Here is a 20504-nt window from a genome sequence, read left to right as displayed (position 1 = left end):
GATTTGATTTGACTTACTTTAGACTTAATTTAGATTTGACTTACTTTAGTTGATAAGCTCAGACTGAACAAAAGAACAAAAGCAAACACTTATTCATTTATCCCGTAGAAATCTTTTAAAAAATCGCTCTCGAAAAAGATCAATGAAAATCGAGACGGCGTATTATTGGAGCCAAAAAACAGTGTTTTTATTGTTGCTTTTCAGAACAATACACTTCTACTGTACCAATTTCAAAAGTCAATTGCAACGCCATGTTTTATGTCCTGCACAACCCTGAAAGTTAGTGTAATTGGAAAAAATCAGAAGGTGAACTATAAACAACTATAAACTAAAAGTTAATCTACCTATATGGGTCCATGATACTGCATTAAGTAATTTCAAAGATTTAAGTGATGATCAATTTGTGAAAAGGAGTTCATGGAGAAACAAAAAATTACAATGATGGGATCAATAATTTGGTCCAAAAATGTGTTAATGAAGAAATGTACCCTAGAAATCAAAGTAAAATTTTGATTTTGAACAAAGGAACATCATAGTCTTAAATGTATTTTTAAATATCTTAACATACCACACAGTTGCAAGAATGTAACCGGTTTTTTAAAATGGACGTCGTGTTAGTATTATGGAGAGAAAAGAAAAAACTTTTAATAAAAAAAAGAAATCTTTTAAAAAGGATTATCTAAATGCTGGTTTGATGAAGATTAAGTACTTGAAGCTAAAAAATTGTGTGCTTTTAGGAAGTTTTAGACTATTTTTAATTTTTAAAATTTGTTTTTAAAATGTTGTTTTCTCAGTTTGTCATTTTTCACTATTTACCTTTACGTGAAACAGGATATTTAAAGATTGGTTTAAGATATGGAGCTATAATTTTCATCATTTGCAGTTATCACTTAGATCTGGAGATCGAACTAAAATCAAGACATTAGGTGCTTTATTTACAGCGTTATTACTCATTGTTCATAATTTTTTTATGTAAACCCCCCGAAAAGCGGTATGAGTCATAAAAAAATTCAAAAATTGGCCTTTCTACTTGTGCAATGAACATAATTTTAGTTCAGGAACTAGATAATATAAGAGAGATTATCTGTGCAAAACTTTGAGAGAAATAGACATTTCATGTTTGAGTTTTCTTGTTTCATTCATGTGTACAATTTTAGGCCTTTTTCGGCTAAAACTTGATGTTTTTTACAAAAAATTTTAAAATTTCAAATTTTTTTTGATAACTAAACTTTGTTATTGGAACTATTTTATTTAATATTCTAAAAAAAAATTATTTCCAAAAAATTTTCCAAAACGAAAATTTTTTACAAAACATATTTTGACTTAAGCATGAACATAACAAGTTTGGAGCATTGGGAAATTGACCATTATTTAAACATATAAAAAATCTAACTGATGTAGATACACACACACACACACACACACACACACACACACACACACACACACACACACACACACACACACACACACACACATATTTTGAAATATTATTTTGAAAGTGGCATGAGTCACTTTATTTTTAAACATAGACTTTTAAAAGTTGTTGTTTTAACATATACCGTTATACCGCTAACTAGCAAAACTTCATTTCAAAATATCTCAATAACTTTCAACCCAATCGGTTTAAATTTCACAATTGAAGAGATAGTTACGTTGTAATCATTGTCATTAATAACTCGATTTTTTTTGAAAAGGAGAACTGTGCCACTTTTAAAATAAACGGCTCATATACATAAACAGGTAACTGTTTTTTGAAAGAAACATTTACATAACTTAATTTATGAATCGAAGATATATAGAAAACTAAAAAACATTATATAAGAGAAGTTCCAAACAAACTGTATCTTGGGTGATTCGGTTGACTAATAGAATGAAAAGAGCAAACACATATCTCTACCCATGGTAACTCCTCTTCATAGTCTAATGACTTACCTTCATTGCAGATACGTTTTAACTTGTTTTCATAATTCAACCTTATATTTTCATCACGTAATAATAACGAAGGTTTAACATTATTAAAGAATCGATGCGCCTCTTTATCAAATACATTTACTTGTAAAAGGCCAGTTGAGTCTAAAACTAAAATTTCAAAAGCATATGTTATGTTCATAAGGTCGTTTTTACAATTAATACATTGCATTGTGTCATTAAATGCAATTTCTTTAAGAAAAGTATCATTAAATTGTACAAGTTGATCACAAGTTCCACAAATTCCTACTATGCATTCTTGAATTTTGGATGGTTTTACAGCAATAATCTTTACTCTTAAGCGAAACTTATTTGGAACATTGGATGACTTTACTTCTTCTAGCGTTTTAAATGGGTTCAGTGGAAAGTCTGTAATAGTTAAGGATTCTTGTAAAGGGCGAGCACGCTCTTCATTGGCTTTTGAGATCTTGATATCCAAAATAGCTCTCAGATCGTGTATTTCCTTTGTCAATTTATTTGCTCGTTCATCGTCCTTGCTCAGAACTTTAAAGCCATTACAAGAATGAGGATTAGAGGGTAAGGTTAGTTCAATCCAGCCATGGCTAGCAGCAATCTAATTTAATTAATTTTAATAAATATTCAATATAAAAATGTTGAATATTAAAAAAAATTTTGCGTAGATGGAAAATAATTCGTATTTATAAAAGGATACGAACTTATTAAAATAAACTAAATCTAATGAAACAAATAAAACTAAATTGGTTTATAATGCTTAGAAAAGATCACTAGGTAAATTATCTAATATCAAGTTATTTCTAAGTTAACTGACACAAAAGTAAACACAGAAAATAAAAATTAGAAATACTGGAATTAAATTTAGCTCCTTTTGTACAGTATCAACAATTGAGGGAGGGACATTCTTTGCATGAACACAATCCAAGTTCACAATACTTCCAGGTGTCAGTGGCAGGACCTCGTTTACTAGTTCACCAAACACGCATATATCAAAACAGTACTGTTTAAAAATGGGACTTAGTTCAAGTTCTATCAATCCTCTGCGGCGAAATGAACTATAGCAAACCTTAGAACCATCTGTAACAGTGAGCAGGCAACAAGTATTTGACACAAGCGGTACAACTCGAATAACATAAACCACACATTTAAAAAAACTTTCTGGTTTTATATTACAAAGTTTTGTTTCTGAAGTCAAAGAAACAACTTCAACCAATTTATGCTTAATACTTTCGTACCAATTTCTTAGTTCTTTAACCTTAGCATAATCTTCTTTACTTATTGTTACTTTTGGGTGAGAAGAGTGCGTTGTTGATTCATTAAATACCAACCTGTAATAAAAAATAATAATAAATATCATGTAGTACGAGTAATACCTTCAATCAAGGACGCGAAGTCCCAAAAGGACTCCGGCTTTTAATCTCTCTCTTTAAATCTCTAAAAATGTTAGTGTAAATTATGATCTGCAATGAGAAAAAAAATTATGAGATTTAACAACTTGGAACCTATTTTAGCTTAGATTTAAAAATTGATCGTTTCTCTAACTTAAAAGCCCTAATTTTTTTTAACAAAAAGTAGTCCATAAGCTTCTTTACATTTTTTAAGCTCCTGAATACCAAAAACCAGAAGGAAGTAATATTTTTATGATTTTCAAATTAGAACGCAGTGGGCCAAGATCGACATAAAATGGACACAAAATCATAACTCCTTTATTTTCAAAGTTAACAAATCGAAATTTTTAGTGACTCTAGTCATCATGAAGATCTTTTTTTTTAAAATAACTGTTTTTTTTTTGCAAATGCAGACACCCTAAACACCTTAATAGAAAGGGTCTCTTTTTTCTTTCTTTTAATTTCTTTGATTTTTTTTTGCTTGTAAAGATTCTTTTTTTTTTTTTCGTCTTATAAGCGAGAAGTTCCGAGTTCCATCCCCACCACGTCCCTGGTAGTACCGCGTTCAACTTACTTCACCGCGCAGCGGCCTTGTTCATCAAGGTTCGTGTTTCGGAGTTATAGAGTTGAGAGAGGGTTGTAACCACAACTAAACCTCGACTGTAGTGGCCTTCATGGCCTTAGCAAAGTGAATAAAAATAAAAATAAAAAAATATATAAAATTTTGTGTATAAAGACTTTTTATTTTATTTTTAAAGACTTTTTTTTTTGCTTGTAAAGACATTTTTTTTACTTTTCTCTTTCAATTTAGTATTTTATCTCAGAAATTAGGCTCTAGAGACTTAGGAAATCTAGAGACTTAGAAAATCTTCAACAGCGTTATTAACAAAGGTAAGTCTAAAATTCCATCTCTCATTCATGGGACTGGTCCTAACCTCTACTGCCTTCTAATCCTCTACCAAGAACAAGGCAAAACTATTCGCAAAGACCTTTTCTTCTCATTCGACTTTTGAATCTTATGGCCATTCTCTACTTTTACTCCAATTAAACAGGTGAACCAATTGTTGAACCAATATCTACAAATCTCTTATTTGCCCTTATACGTAGTTAAACCCACTCTATCTGCCAAGCTTAAGCCTCTCTCCTATCGTCGTAAAGTTGCATATTCTCATTTCTACAAATACTATCATGGTCACTGCTCAAAGGAGTTATCATCTCTAGTTTCATTAACCAAAACTCATTCTCGCTTGACTTATCACTCAGCAAAGTATCATTCTTTTATCGTATCTGTCCCTGCATGCTCTAAATACTTTTATTAGTCTAGTTTTCTTCTCCGCACTTCAATCCTTTGGAACACTCTCCCATCTTCATGTAATCCTGACTCATACAACCTACAACTTTTTAAGTCTTATGTCAACCGTTTCCTTTCTCTTTAATTGAAGGGTCTATTTTGAAAAGTGCCTAAATCACAAAATAATCTTTTACGAAAACATATTTTGATCAGTCATCTCAATCGCTTATTTTAAAAAGTTATATGTCTGTTCAAAGCAGATTTTATCAAAGCATGTATTTTGTAACTCAAGTACTATTTAACATATAACTAAATCAACTCTATAACTGTATAGCTCTTTAAAAATAAGTTAGAGAATAATGATCAAAATACATTTTTTTAAAACTTTTTTTTTTGGACTTTTCGAAATAGACCCTTCAGTTTTTTTTTCTTCTTCTAGTAATCCCAACTTAAAGTGGTTGCTTGCAGTCTTGTTGGTAGTGAATCAGAATATAAAAAAAAACTTGCAAAGACTTTTTTTTTACTTGCAAAGAAAAAAAAAGTCTTTGTAAAGATTTGACTAATTTTACATAGACTTCAAAAATTAAAAAAACACAGGTGTTTGTTTTGGCTTTTTGTTGCAATAATAACAAACATCAATAACATTACTGGATATATAATACTTCAATATTACTCCTGAATATAAGTTTCAGAAGGATTATTAATGCGTAATAGTTTCACACTGTATGTTACTTTACAATTTAAAATTAATTTTCTTGTCAAAAATCGTTTTTTTTAATAATATATTTCATATGACAATTTTTTATTCATATTTATATTTAAAATTTATTCATATTTTAAAAAATAACAATAAAATGGCAACGAATAAAGCTAGAAGTATTAGATTTTATAAAATATTTTTTTGTTAAAAGGTTTGTTGGAAAAATTAGAGCAAAGAAATTGGCTATTGCTAAAGAGCTAAACTCCGCATTATCTATTTTTAGTAGGTAGTAATAAAAGAAGTTTTTCTTTCATATATAATTATCCACTTAACAAGTCTGACTGCTGCATATTATTTAAACTAATGGATCCTTGGATACTTAGTAGATTTAAAGTACTTACAATACAAAAGCTAAAATATTTTTTATCAATATTTTCTAATCAATTTACATTTATATTATCAAGAAACAGAAAACCTGCTGAAGTAAAAAATATTATTTGAAGAAAAAATGAATATAGTAGTTTAAGAAAACAATGAAAGATAAAATGAGAAAAGCGGAAGGCAAGGAAAAAGATATTGATTTTTTAAAAGACCAGCTTGAGAAAAGAAAAGCTCTTGGCAGTAGAGATATGTTTTCTTTAAAAAGAAGTAAAGAAAGCACATCAATATTTTTCAGTAACCTATCAGCGGGGTTATCTATAAACGGTTTAAACTATCTGCATTTTTCTGGTTACGCTTGCAGCAATATTTGTAGGAAACAAATACTTAAAGTTTTAGGAGCATCCAAATGTCTAAAATCATATCATTCTACAAAATATCTATTAGCGTATCACTCACACAGTAGTGAGAGAAAGCATAAAACCCCACCAACATGCATAGTTGATTTGCAGTGTTATTATCAATACTGATGATTCTGTCACAAATTTTTGTTCTAAAGTGACATTTTATTAAGTTGCAGAAAACATAGCACAGGTGCTATCAGAAAACATAGCACAGGTGCTATCAGAAAACATTGCACAGGTGCTATCAGAAAACATAGCACAGGTGCTATCAGAGAAAACATAGCACAGGTGCTATCAGAGGCAAAGAAAATAAGAGTATACATAAAAAACACGGTAAAATCATCAGATTCACTTATGACCTTTTGATGAAAAAATTTAAACTGCAGAGAAAAAGACTTTAAAAAATAAAGAAGTACAATTTTTGCAAGGATCATTTGGAAAACACAATTATTTGGCATTTCTCCAATTGATTCTAGTTTAGGAAATTGATGATATTGTGAAATAGAAATTTTTGGACTAGAGTATTATGTGATTTGCTATAACTAAATTTTAACAAATACAAGAAAATGACCAGGTGTTTGTTTGAGAATAATTTAACAAATTTAATGCCCATTGCAGTCTTCTCCGTTTGAAAATTAATGCGCCTGAAAAAGCGCTGGCAGAATGGTCATTTTTTAAGTTAGCCTGATTTTCAAAAACAGAATATGACAGTATATATCCAAGTGATCGAATCCCACCTCGTATATATGGTCTAATTAAGGCTCACAAGCCTGAAAAATCTTACCCAATGAGAATAGTTATATCAACTATCAGCACGCCTAATTATGGAATATCTAACTACTTAGTTAAAGCATTACAACCAATCTTAAATAAAAATAAAACACGTTTGAAAAATAGCATTTTATTAGTAAAGCAAACTCATGGAATGTTGACGAAAACAAAGTTCAAGTTTCATTCTATGTAATAAACCTGTATCCATAAATTCCACTTAAAGAAGCTACTTTAATTCTTATAGATCAATTAAATAAAGATGAATCCTACAGATGTTCTACCAAGCTTACTATATCAGAAACAAAAACACTTATAGAGCTTTGTTTACATCGCTGCTATTTTGTGAAACAACGAGATCCATGAATTGGAGAATTCCAGCCATATTGGTCTTTCATTCATGGTTGTATTGGCAGAATCTTTTCTACAACATCACAAAGAAAACGCTTTCAAAATTGCAATGACATTAAATCCTCCTCTCAACTTATAATCCTATCTAAGATACGTTGATGATAGCCATGCTAGATTTTCAAACTTCCAAGAAGCAGAGAAATTTAAAACAATCTTAAATAAACAACACCCTGCAATACAATACACAATTGAGACAGAAAGCCATAAGAAAACTCTGAATTTCCTAGATATAACAATAATAAATAACAGCAAAGGTAAGTATGAGTTTAAAGTCTACAGAGAAGAAGCCATTACAAATATTCAAATGAAACCACACTCGAATCATGACTTCAAAATTTTATGCACAATATTCAAAGGTTATGTTCACAGGGCATACTCCATATGCAGTGTTACACGTTTAAAAAACGAGATAAACTTTCTTATTCAAGTTTTTATTGAAAATGGGTACACCGAAAACCAACTAAAAAGTATTGCAAATCAAATTAGGAAAAAATGGTCCATAAAGAACAATAGAATTCAATCCGAGAACAATGCTCTCCAAACAGTATCATTACCGTGGATACCTTTACTATCATCAAAGTTAAGGAAAATATTTAGAAAAGTTGGATATAGAGTAGTTTTTAAATCAAATCCTAGATTGCCCCAAAATAGCCAACCTGGAACATATTTAGTTGAATGCAATTGCTCAAAAAAATATGTAGGAGAAACAAAGTTACAAATTAGAACAAGAACTCAACAACACCAAAAAAAGTTTAAACTATGGCAAACATTATCAATCAGCAATTGCCACACATAGCATTTTGCTCTGAAAAAATAAATTGGGAGAAAACTAAAACTCTTAAAGTTGAAATAAAAAAATTCGATCGTAAAGTATGTGAAGCACTCGAAATACAGAGGTACCAATGTTTCCCATCGAATGGCGGAATAAATCTTAATAATGGGCAATTTGTCAAAACTAAATTATGGACTACATTTTTTATATTTTTACGTAAAGAAAAAAGAAGCCATTCAACTGCTGACGCCAGTTAAAAAATTTATTAAACTTTTTTTAACGTTCAAAAAATTTTGTAATATTTTACGAGCTGATGACGCTGGTGTCCATAACCCAGTGAAATTTTTCTCAAAATGAATTATTATTTGTATTAAGAGAACTCGTATTGTTTGATGTTTTCTTATTAATATAACATACACTCTTATACACGATATCTACACTCAAATTTTATATATATATATATATATATATATATATATATATATATATATATATATATATATATATATATATATATATATATATATATATATATATATATATATCTTTTATAGTTTGTTTAGATAAGCATTTGCTCACTATTTTCTTATTTTTATAGCATACTGCATTTTAAATAAAAGAAAAAAAAAACGAAGAATAATGAACAAAAAGATTGCTGCCCCATGCCGAACCCTCAGTCCATGTAGCAGCACTCCGCTGTGAATCAGGCTATTTGTCAGTTGATGTATGTACTGAAGTCCCCAGCAGCAGACTATTTCAGTGTGATGTCAGAGTGCTCATCTATATATATATATATATATATATATATATATATATATATATATATATATATATATATATATATATATATATATATATATATATATATATATATATATATATATATATATACAACTGTGTTTGTTCTTAAAGTTTTTTGTTTAAGATTTGTGTTATATTCTTTTCAAATTTCATCACTGTGAAATAATATTTACTAATCTTATTTAATTAGCTTAAATACGATTTATTAATCATTACGATTTATTTTATCATTAAATACGATTTTGATAAAATGGGAAGAACTAAGTGTAAAAGCAAAGCAAGTGGAAAAAAGAGGAAGAATTCTATACAGACAAACTCAAGAAGGCTAATTTACCTTCTGAAATACCCACTGAATGAGCTTCCACAGAATCAACTTCCAAGTGTTGGCAGTGTGTTGAGACATCTGGAGTATGTCTGGTCAACAAGGTGACAGAATAACAAAAGAATTGAATTTTCTCATGTTTGCCTTTTTAAAATCTAGCTCATGTTTTTTGTTTATTTTAGATCTGCAAGATTCAAACCAACCAAGTAGGGTAGGGTTTGATTTACTTTGTAGAGATGTACCTTGTTCTACAACAAGAAAAAGATGCATTTCTTCATCTGTAATAGAAATCTGGAAGGGAGCTTCTGTAAGAGAAAAGATTCTAAAGCTAGATCAGAAGTATAAAAAGATGTGAAAATTACGCAGTTTAAACTGGGTTCAAGTCAAGATAAATTTTAAAAGATACAATTGGATTTTATTGAGGAAAGTAACTGTCTCTTTGATATTTCTTTTCCTAATATTGAGGGCAAGATTGCTTCTGACTGTCTTCGTTCTAAGAATGCAAAAGATTAGGATTTGCTTTTCTACAAAGACCAAAAGGGTGAAAGGAAACAATATATTCCAGAAGAATTAGACAAAAACTATCAAAAAACCATGATTAACTAAGAACAAAGATATCAGAGATTGTTGAGGATAAAAGAAACAGAGAAACAAAAAAATCATACCATACATATCAGTCCTGAAGAACTGATAGAATGCACAATTGTAGCTGCTGCAAGATATGTTGGCATAAGACCTCAAGCTTCAATAGTAGCAACTATATGTAAAAAAGGTGGTGTGAATTTTGATGAAATCAAAATATCAAGAAGCACAAATTGAAGGATTAGGTGATCAGACAAGGCAGGACATATTTGACACATTGAAAGGAAAGAGACTTTGTCTTCATTTTGATGGAAAACAAGTGAAGCAGATAGAAGAACAGTTGAACATACCTGTCACAGTTGAAAGAATAGCTGTAAGTGTCACTTCCCCAGACATAGAAGATACAGATGACATATTCTTGGGAGTGGTTCAAGCCAAGAGCTCCAAAGGTTGTGATCAAGTTGAAGTTATCTTTAACATGCTTGGATACTATGGTATTACAAATCAAATTTATGCTATATGTTGTGACACTACACCATCAAATACTGAGATATTTTTTGGAGCTGTTGCCATTGTTGCCTCCAGTCTAGATGTTCCACTTATATGGTTTATGCGCAGGAGGCATATATTGGAAGTCCACATTTTACACTTCATGGAGGCTTTGACAGGTGAAAAAACAAAGGGTCCAAGAAAGGGTTTGTACACAAGACTGCAAAAAGTATGGCAAGATGTTAAAGAATCTCTGAATATATATGATTTAGTGAAATTTGATTGGAGTAAACTAGAAGTTGGTTCTCCTCTACATACCACAGCAAGAGCAGCCCTAGAATTTAGAGAGCAAGCTATTACATTGGGTACTTTTTCAAGAAGTGATTACAAGGAGCTGTGTGAGTTAGTGGTATTTTACCTAGGTGAAGAAGTTCCTAACTTCTCTCTTCACCAACCAGGAGCCTGCCATGAAGCAAGATTCATGGCAGATGTATTGCATCTTCTTAAACTCACAATGACTTCAAAGATATCTAAAGTCACAAATGAAGAAGAGAAAACCATGGTGGAAACTGCTTCTTTCTTTGTTGCAATCTGCTATACTCCATGGTTTTTGAAAGCATATCTCACTAACAATGCTCCAAACAATGATCTTAATGCTTTTAAAGAAGTATTTCATATTAAAGAGCAATATCCAGAGCTGGGGCATGTTCTACTCAAAAGTATGCAAAGACACACATGGTATCTTGCTGAGGAGCTATTTTAGACTATGAAGTAAAGGTAAAGATGTTGAATAGACTATTGGAGTTTGATGTGCCAAAAAAGTTCAAAGTTGGCAAACCCCAACTTCCAACAATACAAGAATCAACTGAGCTGATTGATCTTGTTGGGCCTCAGAGTTGGGTTCTATTGAAGGTTGCAGACATAGACACCACTAAAGTGGAGAGTTAGGTTGAGGACCAAAACACCCCTAGTCTTAAAAGTTTCATATCAATTGTGAAAAATAGTATGTGCATCAATGATTGTGCAGAGCGAAATATTCGGTTAATTTAAGATTTTGTAAACTCACACAAATATGAGGACATGAAGCAAAATGTAATGTTAGTTGCAAGAGACAACAGAAAAAAGCTCACAAAGGAGATGACAAAGAAATAACTTAAAACTGTATGAATTACTTGTTAAATAAAGATTTTTTCTACTATATTATTTGCTCAGTTTCTGTCAAAAATCAATATTTACATCTATCTGTTTTAATGCAGATACAAACATTTTTTTGTGATTTTTAGACTTCTAGGGTAAAGGAGAATGGGAAAAAACTACAAGAAAGTTGAAATTTAAATATTTTTGAAATTTTGGGACACCCTTATATGTAGTATGTGTGTGTATACTAGTAATAAATATGTGAATAAAGCTAGTAATAAATATGTATAAATAAAGATGTAGATTATGCTTTGCAAGAGGTAAATTATCAGCAAAAGGTCAACCACGAAAACTACATATGTTTGTCAACTTTGCCTACCTGAATCAGGACTTACCAAACTAGAGTTGATTATTAATTCTTTTTTTTTTGTTTTTGGTGTAGATAGAATAAATCTTTTATCTTACTATTAATTTTTTTGTTTTATATTAAAAACTTTATAATTAAAATTTTTATTTTGAAAACGAAAAGTCTTAAGAAATAACTCTTCTTCCACTAAAATTTTTATGACAAACCTTTCATTTTTTTCATGAACTATTTATGATTCTAAATTATTTTTCAAATAAGTTTTAATTATTTTTTGTAAATACTTTGAATTATTTTTCGGATTTTTCTGTCAAAAAGTGAAATTTTGAAATAATGCAGATGGCATTTTTTGCTGATATCAGGTGACATTTTACTGAGATGATGCTTAAATATTTAAATATTTGTTTTTCAGATTACTGTATTCGTAAAAAAAAAAAACTACAGAGTTTCAAAAAAATTTGCTTAAATTTTTTTGAAACTCTGTAGTTTTTTTATTAATTTAAGCAAATTAATAAGCACTTTAAAATTCAAGGTTTTAAAGTGCTTATTAATTTATTAATTTTAGTAATTTGAAGTATTTAAGTCAGAAATGGTAATTTTGAGTCAAATACTTTTAACAAATGTAGCAGAAAATACTTTAAAACGAATGTAGCAGAAAATACTTTAAAATGAATGTAGCAGAAAATACTTTAAAACGAATGTAGCAGAAAAGACCCTGAAAGTGAAAGAGTTAATAGTTATTTTGACTTTTTATTCCAATTTTTTTATTCTTAACTACTTTTTAAAAATTAAGATGAAATGAGGATCAAATGATTTTTATTGGAATTTCATTGAAAACTAAGTCATTGAACTGAACTTCAGTAAACATGTGATAAACATAAACATAAATAACTTAAAACAAAAAACAAAGAAAATTTAGAACTAGAATAAAATTAAAACAAAGAATAACAGTCTTAATAATTTTTTTATTTTAAATTAAAACTTTTTTTTTCTATTGAAAAGTTTTTAAAAATAAAATATAAAATCTAGTTTAGTCTATGTAAATTCTGAGAACTAATAAACTTTTTAATAATAACAATAATTTACTTTTAAATTAATAAATTACTTTTTAATTAGTAACATAAAAGTCTATGCTTTTTACTTTGTCAGTTTATGTATATAATTACAACTCGAATAAAACAAAAACAAATATATTTAACATTAATAGAATCAGTGGCATAACTAGGGGTTGAGTGGGGTGCAGGCTGCACCAGATGACACCATCACAACATGAAACAGAAGGCCGATACCAAAATGAAAAAATGCAAATATGACAGAACTGCCCATGCTCATGTTAATATTTGTGTTTGGCCTAATCAATAGTTTCCAGGTTTTGATTTTTTGATATTCTTTATTAGTAACTCTGCTATTTCTTCATTTCACACAAAAAAATTTCAAGATTTTTGTGTGAAATGAAGTCTTTTCAAATTCAAAAGATTGTAATTCGTATGCTCCAACTTTTTCTCTAAAGGATCATTTTGCTTTACTTTTTTTTTTTTTTAAGAAATTAGAAACCTGAATCATTGGCCATGCTAGTGAAAATCTATAGGGGTAACACCAAAAGTTTACCACACTGGGTAACACCAACCCTAGCGACGCCACTGATAGATATATTAGCATATTTAATAATTTGAGTAAAATCTGCTTATTGTAAATAGTTTTTATGTCATATAGGTTAAATTTTAAAAAACTTGTTTTTTAAATTTGAGCTATATAACATAAAACAATATTAATATCAAATTCATTCATTTTATTTACAAAATATTTTTTTTTAATTGTTTTCTCGCCTGGAGTTATTTTAATTTTTAAAATTTTCATATTCAATAACATTTTATTTACAAAAATAAAGAAAAATGAATGAACTTTTCTATATAAAAATAGACATAAAAGATAAACATTTTTTTCATCCTTTGCAAGCAAAACAAAAAAAACACCACTATATACCATTTGTGTATGATTAAATCAAACACATAACATTGTCTTACTTAAATAAATGCTTCGTTTTTCTGTTAATGCAGGTAGCTTGCCTGGATGAACCTATGTCTTTTTGTGTTTAGGGCTATTGTAATAAATCTATTTTTTATTACCAGTTACAATTTGATGCAACAAATACATGAAAACTCTGCTACGCTTATGGATATATCAGTCAATGTATGTACACTTGTTTTTGCCTTTGGCTATATCAGTAATTATTTACTTTGCCCATAGCTATATTAGTATGAACCTTTTTGCTGCTGTATAACTATATATAGTTGACATATGCCAGGGAAAAACTGAGACCTGTTTTAGTGCCGCTGAAGCGGTATGAGCATTATAAAAAAAGTGCCTAAAATTTATTTTATCTTTTAATTTTTATTTTGCTCTTTAATTAAAAATAGAAAAATTAAAAATTTGGTTTTAAATGCAGTAGTATATAAATAATTTTCAGTTTATCTTAGCAACTTTCGATAATAAATGAATTAAGGCAAAAAAAACTTTAGTGTATCTTGCAAACTATCACACAAATTAAATTTTTTGAATGAATGAACTTTTGATCTTTAACTTTCTATTTTAGTTTACTTAAGAAAAACGAAAAAATGAAATGTAAACTTTTTCAGAAAGTTTTGTTTCTTTTCCCTATTCTTTTTGACTAATAGTAAAAATAACCATTACAATAACTTAATAAAAGTTTTATTAGGATCTAGTTATTTTTAAACTTCAATGTTTTTAATGTTTAAAAAATCCATAGTAAATGTAACTAAACGTATTATTTATTAAACGTAACTTTTTTTAAATTATACTTAATGAATAAATAAAAATATATAATTTTTTAAATATAATATGTTTTTAATCAAAAAACTATATCATTTTAATAAATTGTGTTTACCATAATTTTTTTTTTTTCTTATTATCTTTAATTTAAAATGAGCTTTAAAATCACTTTAAAAATCATTTCTTGAGTAAAAGTTAAATGGACAGATTTGCTAATATTTAAATCAAAATTTTACAAATATTTATTAAATGTTTATGCTTTTTATTGGATTAGTTATTTGAATGCAAGACGCAAAACTATTTTGTTAATTTTACAAATATTATGCAATTTAATATATGCAAAGGTAAGGTAAATAATGATTAAAAATTGTTTAAAGTACTTAAACATTCAACTACTAAATATTTAAAACATTAATAACTACTAATATTAAATTTACTAAAATAAAGTTAATAAATGTTAAAATACTTTAAACAATTTTCAATAATTATTTACAAATAGCGTAGTGAAATTCTTAAGAAAATAGTTTTCTTATCATAACTATAGTAATATGGTTACGTCTAACGGTAAATTCATGTATTCAAAAAAATGCCTTTTAATCAACTCCATATTTTAGGATAAAACTGAACAAGGTAAACACAAATGATTAAAAGAAAAAGTAGTTTTAATCAAAAGAGTAAGTACTCTATAGTGTTATAAGATATAAAAAAAAAAAAATTTAGACAATCTAATGGTGGATCAAACCCTTTAATGCAATAAGGTTAAAAAAAAGAGAATGACTAGGATCAACAAAAATGATGTAAGCTCTGAAGTTACTGCTGCAACAACATCAAAAAATAATATATATATATATATATATATATATATATATATATATATATATATATATATATATATATATATATATATATATATATATATATATATATATATATATATATATATATATATATATATAAAGATATTCCCCTCCCATCAAGGCTGCAAGCAACCACTATTAAGTTACAAGAAAACAAAGTATGTTGTTAAAGAGCAAGAAAACAGCTGACCAAATACCTGAAAAATTGTAGGCTGTAAAAGTTCCAAACCATTGATGTTGGAGGGGAAAAACTAGATAAATAAAAGTTTTAAGAACATGAAGGGACAGATACAGTAAAAGGATGTAACCTTGCTGAATGATGAGTCAAGCAATTTCCAAATTTTATTGATACTTTTAACAAAATGTTCTGAATTCAACAATTATAACAAAAGTTAGAAAAATTGGATTAGAAGTAGGGTCAAATCATTATATTTAAGCATTTAAAACCATAAGACCCAGCTATCTGAAAATGCAAACATTATAAACTTGTCAAATCCACACCAAAAATCCTAGCATTTTAAAATAATCTTATTTTTCAATTAACGGTCGAATGCGTTACTAGAAACCAGTCCCCCTCTAATCTGCCAACTGGCCTATGTGAAGGGTGCATCTAATTATAAGTCATTTTTTAATAAAAAGAAAGATATGGTTAGTTGTCCTCTCCTTGATCTGGTCTTTATAGTAGATAGGGGCACAAATAAAGGGGGCAGTAACTTTTTAGAGACCCTCATTATGGTTCAAATGAAGGTCTCTAAATTAATTTAGATATTTAGATACTTAATATCTAAATATCTAAATTAATTTCAAAATGAATGCATTATTTCTTTAAGTTCTATTTTATTATAGGTGATCAGTCTGTATGTGGTCTGGACCCCCACTCCCACCCCCTAAGGTGAAATGGGGGGTTGGGGTGGCACTAATCAAAGGGGGAGGAGGACTATCAACTTACAAAGATACAAGCATTCATTTTTTAACATGAAACATACATGATTCATTTTCTAATGAATATACAGTTAAGGCCATTAGATCTTTATTGCATTTTTTCATGCTTTTACCATAACATTTGAATTTTGATAGTGACATTCAAAAATGTGTGCCAGATTTTCCAGCAAATATACAATGTTATGGTCTTAAAAGGGAATTAACAAAAATAAATCAAATTACTAAAAGTTGGTTGCCCCCCTCCCTGTCTTTGATTGGTGCAACCCCTCACCCCCTCACACTCACCTTATGGGGTGGGGTGGGGGGTCCAGACCACATACAGACCGTTGATCACCTATAATAAAATAGGATTAAAAATAATAATACTTTCATCATTTCAGTAACTTATTTAATATACATGATATGATATGATAATCATGTTACAACATATGTTGTAACATGATTATCATTGACAAGTGATTTAACAGACAAAATAATTCTTACACTTTGGCATTATAAACTTTTCTATAAATTATTAACCATAAATTATCAGATTTTTTATAAATTAACAGTAGAAAAAAGTACTTACAAATACATGAAATCTTAGTCTTACTTAATATAAACAAGTTTTTATAACCTTATAATATTTTGCATATAACAACAGTAATAAAATGTATAAAACATACCAGGAGAATCCTATTGTTGTTTTAAGCTGCAATCTTCCATTAAACTGATCAACCTTTAGTCTATGAAAACGAACTATATCTCCAACTTGAACATCAGGCAGCGTATTTCCTTTACCAAATAAATTACAACGAACACCACTTTGTAAATTATTTCCAACTGATGGATCAATTATAGTGTATTGAGCATTATAATCTCCTGTTTTTTCAACAACTACTGGTGGTCGAAAATATTTGACTATTCCAAATATATTAGCACTTTGTAAACTGACATTTAAATCTGCTACATTAGTATACTCATATAATTTTTTCGGCATTTAAAGTTGACACTATATTACCTACAAAAAAAAAAGAATTGATAAATGCTATAACTAATATTTGATGAAAAAATTAATAAAGTTAGAGATTAAAGAAGTTAATGAGTTTCTAAAAAATTTAATATTACCAGGATTTTTAAAAATTCAAAATTTTAAAGAATTATATAGTAAAGAAATCTTTAGAAATCCTAAAATAAAAGTATTAAAATCTTATATATAATAAATGGTTGCTCTATTTTTTATATCTCCTTAAGGCCAAGGACTAAGTATTATTTTTCTGTTATTTGCTACCCCAAGTCCACTCTACTGTCAAGAAGACTACATTTTATTATTATTTTTATAATTTTTTAACACAATTCAAAATTGTAAAACTCTTTTGTTTTCATTGAAATAAAATTTAAAAGAGATAGTTGGGACTAAAAATCATGCAAATCTATGGTTATACTTTAAAATGTGCATGTGTTAAGCATATTTTGGTGCAGGTAAATATTTTTATCACAAATAATTTGTTACTAAATTGAGCATACAAAGGTTTTCTTAAATCAAAGAAAAAATATTTTAAAAAGTTTGATAAATCTAATTTTAGGTTATATATTTAGGAGCTGTCCATTAATTACATCAACAATTTTTTGGCAATTTTTACCTCCCCTCTCCCCCTCATCAACAACTTGTCAAACTTTCAGAGAACCTCCTATAAAATTACATCAATAATTAATTTACCCCCCCCCCCCCTTCTTTCTTATGCAAAATTTAAAAAATAAGAAAAAAAATTGAACATTTTTAAATAGTAATAAAAACAGTAGTTTACAACTTCAAGAAAAAGTGTTTTAAAGTAAAATGTTTAGAAAAAAAAACTTAGTTCAACTTTTAACTTATAAACACTTTTTAAATATATATAGTCATTTAAAATTACAAAGGCTTGCTCTGAACAAAAAGTGACTAGGAGTAAAAGTGATTACTACATGCAACACTATTGGTTTAAACTTCTTTCAGTGCATGATAGAAGGTAAAAAAAATTAAATTCACTCAATTATCAAAGAACTGCAAGTCGATATTATGTTAATAATGGTTTCCAAGATTCTTACTATGATAAAGAAATCATAATAATTGAAATTTTTAATAAGATCTTCAAGATCTTCTTTTACAAAACAAATTTATATTTTTAAGTTGCTATATTACGATTAATAATTGCAAACTTAAAAAATATATATATATTAATTATTCTGAAAGTTAGGAAATACATATATACATATATATATATATATATATATATATATATATATATATATATATATATATATATATATATATATATATATATATATATATATATATATATATATATATATATATATATATATATATATATATATATATATATATATATATATATATATATATATATATATATATATATATATATATATATATATATATATATATATATATATATATATATATATATATATATATATATATATATATATATATATATATATATATATATATATATATATATATATATATATATATATATATATATATATATATATATATATATATATATATATATATATATATATATATATATATATATATATATATATATATATATATATATATATATATATATATATATATATATATATATATATATATATATATATATATATATATATATATATATATATATATATATATATATATATATATATATATATATATATATATATATATATATATATATATATATATATATATATATATATATATATATATATATATATATATATATATATATATATATATATATATATATATATATATATATATATATATATATATATATATATATATATATATATATATATATATATATATATATATATATATATATATATATATATATATATATATATATATATATATATATATAATATATATATATATATATATATATATATATATATATATATATATATATATATATATATATATATATATATATATAATATATATATATATATATATAATATATATATATATATATATATATATATATATATATATATATATATATATATATATATGTATTTCAACGTTTCCGTCAAAAGACCTACTTCTAGATAATGTTAAATATTTATCATAATATTTTTATATTAACTTATGTACAGTGCAGAGTCACAAAATGTGAATGTGCCTATCCTCCTTACTTTAACTGTAGACCTAATCCAATTCCACATTTAAAGCAAACTAATTCTCATAGAGTCTAGCATAACAAGATAATGCATTTGATAATTTGTATAAACAAGGGGTTAGCAATCTTTTAAGACAGAAGAGTCTTCTGAGAAGACCCAAAGTTTATAATTTATAAAAAGTCTCCAGTTTTTAAAGAGCTATTAACATCTTATTTTCAATATTATAATAGCACTTGTGCATGGAGTTGGAAAGTCGCATTATAACATTGAAGTTTTAGTATCAAATGTTTATACTAGGCTTGCTAACAGTAGATTGCTGATTCTGGTATAAACATTTAAATAATATAATGTAGATTATGTACTTACATAAATCTTTATTTGTTTTTATATCAGGCCTACAAACACAAACTTTGAAAAAATAAGAGTGTTACGAGTAAATATCTCGCGTGTGCTCATTTAATTCTGTATGTGTCAGGTATTTTTAAAGTGCAACACGGTTTGAAAAAAGTAGAATGTAGAAAATGTCATTAAAATACAAATGGTTGGGTGAGTATGTAGCGCAAGGTTACAAACGATGCCTAATTTTCTTTTTTTTAAGTTTATTTTAGTGGTCAATAATTTAAAATATTTACAACCATCCGTAATAAATTTATAAACTTTTGAAAAATCATAAATGTTTGCTATGTGTAAATTACCAACAAAGATGTGCTGCATCAGACACCTCTATACTAACAGTCTTACGATACTTGTGCACATCTGCGACACAAGTACCATACTTTAAGAACATAATAGAATACTAGAAACACATGAGGAGAGAGTTTATTTCCAGTTATCGTTTAAAAATTCTCTTTTAACAAATTTAAATGTTCTTCTAGTCGATTTTTGAAAATGTTGACGAAATTTTAATCAATTAATATTGGCGGCAGGGTATTCCACTGCAACACAACACGGTTCGTGAAGAATTTCTCTCTTAGCATGCAATTG

General features: G+C 27.3%; 1 protein-coding gene across 1 annotated transcript; it reads right to left on the bottom strand.

Moving 5' to 3' along the window:
• Nucleotides 1-1112: 1112 nt before the first annotated feature.
• On the bottom strand, nucleotides 1113-20100 carry LOC105843967 (protection of telomeres protein 1). Its single transcript, XM_065812697.1, has 4 exons — nucleotides 19887-20100; nucleotides 17009-17343; nucleotides 2798-3275; nucleotides 1113-2545 (listed from the first exon to the last, which is right to left on the bottom strand). The coding sequence occupies exons 2-4, from the start codon at nucleotides 17320-17322 to the stop codon at nucleotides 1817-1819; spliced, it is 1521 nt and encodes a 506-aa protein (XP_065668769.1). The 5' UTR covers nucleotides 17323-17343; nucleotides 19887-20100; the 3' UTR covers nucleotides 1113-1816.
• Between the last annotated feature and the right edge of the window lie 404 nt (nucleotides 20101-20504).

This window comes from Hydra vulgaris, chromosome 12, assembly GCF_038396675.1.
Source record: "Hydra vulgaris chromosome 12, alternate assembly HydraT2T_AEP".
NCBI classification, from domain to species: domain Eukaryota; kingdom Metazoa; phylum Cnidaria; class Hydrozoa; order Anthoathecata; family Hydridae; genus Hydra; species Hydra vulgaris.
Note: the sequence above shows the minus strand (reverse complement) of the source record. Positions and strands in the feature narration are given on the sequence as shown.